Genomic DNA, 3,798 nt, shown 5'->3' on the forward strand with positions numbered 1-3,798 from the left:
TTTGTGGGGAGGGTTTAACGGTGAGCTGAACACCAATCAGAAAGCTAAAAATACAAAGATATCCAGTGAGAAAACCAATGAGAATGAAGTAGGCGGAGGGCTCATGGCTCAGCAGCGAAAGTCGTTTGAAAAGCCTGTCATTTTGGCTCCAGTGTAACGGCCTGTTTCTATCCACCGCTATTTCAACTGAGAGCCAATATGGCGACTAAGGCGCGTTGGTTTCCAGCTTCGTCCTATTGGCCAGTACGTGGGGCCCGAGCGTGATCGCTCGCTACATTTGATAATCGCTTTTTTTTAACGAGTTGTTTTTCTTTGCTCGGATGGAGCTGCCTTGCAGAGATTTGGGGATTTTTTTTCCCTATACTTATTTGCTTTTCATTCCTTTCTTACAAAACATGCATTGCATGCATAAACCACAGCTTTGTACACCCGTCAATTTATAAACAAATTATCCAATTATTTTGCATACTGTTATGTTAGCTATTAAAATAAAATCTTACAAATGTAACCACTGCAAGCTCACAAAAACAACATGCGCAAACGTCCAAGCATTATTTCAAAACAACAATGCCGATACTCTGAAAATTAAAAACGTAGAGATCCAGAGGCAGGACACCCAAAAGACAAATGATTGGTTTCTCAAAAAAGTAGGCGGCAGTGTAAATTGCTTTTCGGCGAACGTACTTGAAAAGCCTCTCATTTTGGCTCGAATGTAACAGATTTTTTTCCATTCAGCACTATTCAGCCGAGAGCCAACATGGCGACAGAATCGCGTCAGATTCTAGCCTTTTCCCATTGGTCAGTAGGCGGGGCCAGAGCAGCAACACTAGCCAGCTGATCGCTTCTTTTCTAGCGCTAGAGTTGGTTTTTCTTAGTTCGGAGGGAGCTGCTTTGCAGAGATTGGGGACTTTGCTGTTATTTTTTAATTGTTTGTTTTCCACATCTTGCTTATAAACATCCGAGAATTGCTTTAAAGTTTATTCCATACGACAACAACTTAGGGCAGCCTGTAGTTTTTCATTTTCAGCTCATATAGTCATTTGTAATTAAGTTTGACGTTATTCAATTGCTCCTAATTTCAAAACGTCTGCATGAAAAGTTTCATGGGAAGGAAAACGATAGAGCGTTGTGGATAAGTCGACGTGATAACGAGCATCCCGTCGATATGTTGTTTTTACTGGAAAACCAGGTCAGTGTCAGTGTTTGGACGGACTCATCCTCCGCCGAACTGATCCAGGCTGCGGTTCCCCCGTCTGTGCAGCTCGGTCTCACGGTTCTCTACACGGTTTTGTATTCGCTGCTCTTCGTGTTTGTTTACCTGCAGCTCTGGTTGATTCTGCACTACGGACACAAGCGCTTCAGCTACCAGAGTGTTTTTCTCTTTCTGTGTTTGCTCTGGTCGGCTTTGAGGACGACACTATTCTCTTTCTACTTTAAAAATGTTGTTCAAGCAAACCAGCTTCAGCCTTTGCCGTTCTGGCTCCTGTATTGTTTTCCAGTCTGCCTGCAGTTCTTCACTCTGTGTCTGCTCAACCTTTATTTTGCTCAGGTAAGTCCCACTTTGCTGTTTCCCCAATTTGTTTTTGTTTTTGTTTTTGTTTTGCAATGTATTACACACCCTCAAAACGCGTCTTTATGATGGTTGGTGGTCTAATTAACATACAAAATCAATGTAATTTGTTATATAGAGAGAATATGAATCCTTTTGCATTTAGTTAGTGTTCCATTTCTATGCAACTCGCATCTAAGTTGGTCCCTCCCACCAAATGTGTTTACTTCATGTGACTGACTTGGAGCTTCATGCTGTAATTGCGATTAAAAGCATTGTAATATTGTCATACAGGCAAATTATTTTGTTTAAGACATTTAGAGACATTCATCATGTTCATGATACTGGGACAAGAGCACAGCTGGAGGTCATCAGTTTCTGTTCAAGTCCCTCTGCTTGGCCACAACAGTGCAGTTCACAGGACAGTCTGAATGAGGACTATTATTGCCACTTTTGGTCCATCCTTCCACCCTTTGTAAAGTCTTGGCCGTCTGTGAATGCAAAACCTCATCATGCAGGGGATGAAATATTGTTCATTTAATCTCCAAAGCTTTATGCACTGGAGAACAGAACATTACAGGCCCTTATTCTAGAAATTTTCTTAGTTCACAAAAATTACATTATTGTTATCATTTACGCATGTCCATGTCAGTCCAAACAAAGCTGTTTGATTTTCTTTATTCTGTAGACCACAAAAAGGGATGTTTAGAAGTATGTCCACGCTGCTCTTTTCCATACAGAGAAAGCGAATAGTGACCAAGGGCTGTTCTGTCATGCTCCAAAAAGCACCATTAAAGTAACATAATAGTAGTCAGTACAACTATTGCACTATATTCCAAGTCATTGGATGTCAGATAATGGTTTTGTGATAGAAACTGACAAAAATGGTAGAGCTACAGGCATCCTGTACTTCAAAAAGTAGAGTATATCAATAGCAAAGTCATGGGTTTGATTCCCAGTGCATTGTAAGTCACAAATCTCCTTTGCGATTTGAATATGCACTTATATTCAAAGTCGGATGTAATATCTTGATGCACCATATCTGAATAGGTGCAAATGTGAATGAGATATTCAGAACTGCATACAATCTGTATTAAATACATTTATTTTGGTAGCTTGAAAACCCCTGGTCACCATTCATTTTCTTTTTATGAAAAACAGAAGTGTTATTCTGCTAAACTTCTCTTTTGTTCCTCATTAGCAAGAACTATTCCTTTAAAATATAGTAATTTAAATGTCTAATAAATGAGAGGGTAGTTTATATAATGTCTTGTTTCACTTCTTTGGTTGAATGCCACCATAACTGTTATGGTGAAATATTTGGTTTTAATCTAAATTTAATCTTATTATTCATGTCCAAACTCAACAAATGTGTGCTTTGCCCTTTCCGTTCTGTCCGACATCACCCCGTCTCTGATATTACTCTAAACTTGCTTATATTGCATTTTATTTCGTCCGTAGTCAGCACAGAGAGCTGTGGCACAATCAAACCTGACTGACAGGCCCTGCAGTCCTGTTAGATTTATTGACAGCTTTGTTTTATGCAACCACCGTTTATGCCTGTCTGCAGCCTTTCCCCTTACACCCACATTAAGTTGCAGAGGGTTGCTCGAGATAGCTGGTCTTTGTTTGTGCGTATTCCTCGGGAGATATTTGAGATGTGGGCATCGTACCGTCACTGCCTGAACAGTGCGAGTTGGCATTTGAAGGTGCGAGCCAATCAGAGGCACCTGCTGCAAGAGCATTACATCACCCTGCTCAATCCTGTACTATTCCAGGCACAACACAAGGGGTGTGCAGCATTCTGTTCTGAGTACAGCCACCGCACAGACAAAGACGCCGAGCACCCCGACTCCGAAATGTCAGCCAAAAACAAAATCACATCGGTGGGGTACTGTACCCGTATGGGGTACGTATCCGAATGAGTCATTTGTGTGGCCATGAACGCCGTGTTGTGATCTAGTGCTCTGTCCACTCAGTAATGACCAAATGACCACTATTTTAACTCGGCTGTTTGCCCCACATTAATTTTCCTTGGTAATTGGATGCAGTGATTGATGTTTCATGCTAGTTGCTGCAGAAACGGGTTAGCTGGGTGTCATATAGGAAGATCGCATCAGTTGTTTTGTAGCTAGTTCGAAAAGGAAAAGCAGCATTATGTACAATATATATCTCTGCTGTAAACATTTTACACACATCTACAAACAAATATTATATTTGATAAAGAATCTTTTAAATAATTTATTTTG

The 3,798-nt window shown here is 40.6% G+C and overlaps 1 protein-coding gene across 2 annotated transcripts in view; it reads left to right on the forward strand.

Annotated features, from left to right (window-relative positions):
• Positions 1–10: 10 nt before the first annotated feature.
• Positions 11–3,798, forward strand: part of LOC107723581 (integral membrane protein GPR137B-like) — a 25,357-nt gene continuing 21,569 nt past the window's right edge. For both annotated transcript variants that reach the window (XM_016532289.1, XM_016532293.1), the window contains exon 1: positions 11–1,549. In XM_016532289.1, the coding sequence (XP_016387775.1) occupies positions 1,166–1,549 (384 nt within the window). In that variant the 5' untranslated portion in view covers positions 11–1,165. The remainder of the gene's footprint in view (positions 1,550–3,798) is intronic.

This window comes from Sinocyclocheilus rhinocerous, unplaced genomic scaffold (assembly GCF_001515625.1).
Source record: "Sinocyclocheilus rhinocerous isolate Xijiao unplaced genomic scaffold, SAMN03320098_v1.1 scaffold283, whole genome shotgun sequence".
Classification (NCBI taxonomy): Eukaryota; Metazoa; Chordata; class Actinopteri; order Cypriniformes; family Cyprinidae; genus Sinocyclocheilus; species Sinocyclocheilus rhinocerous.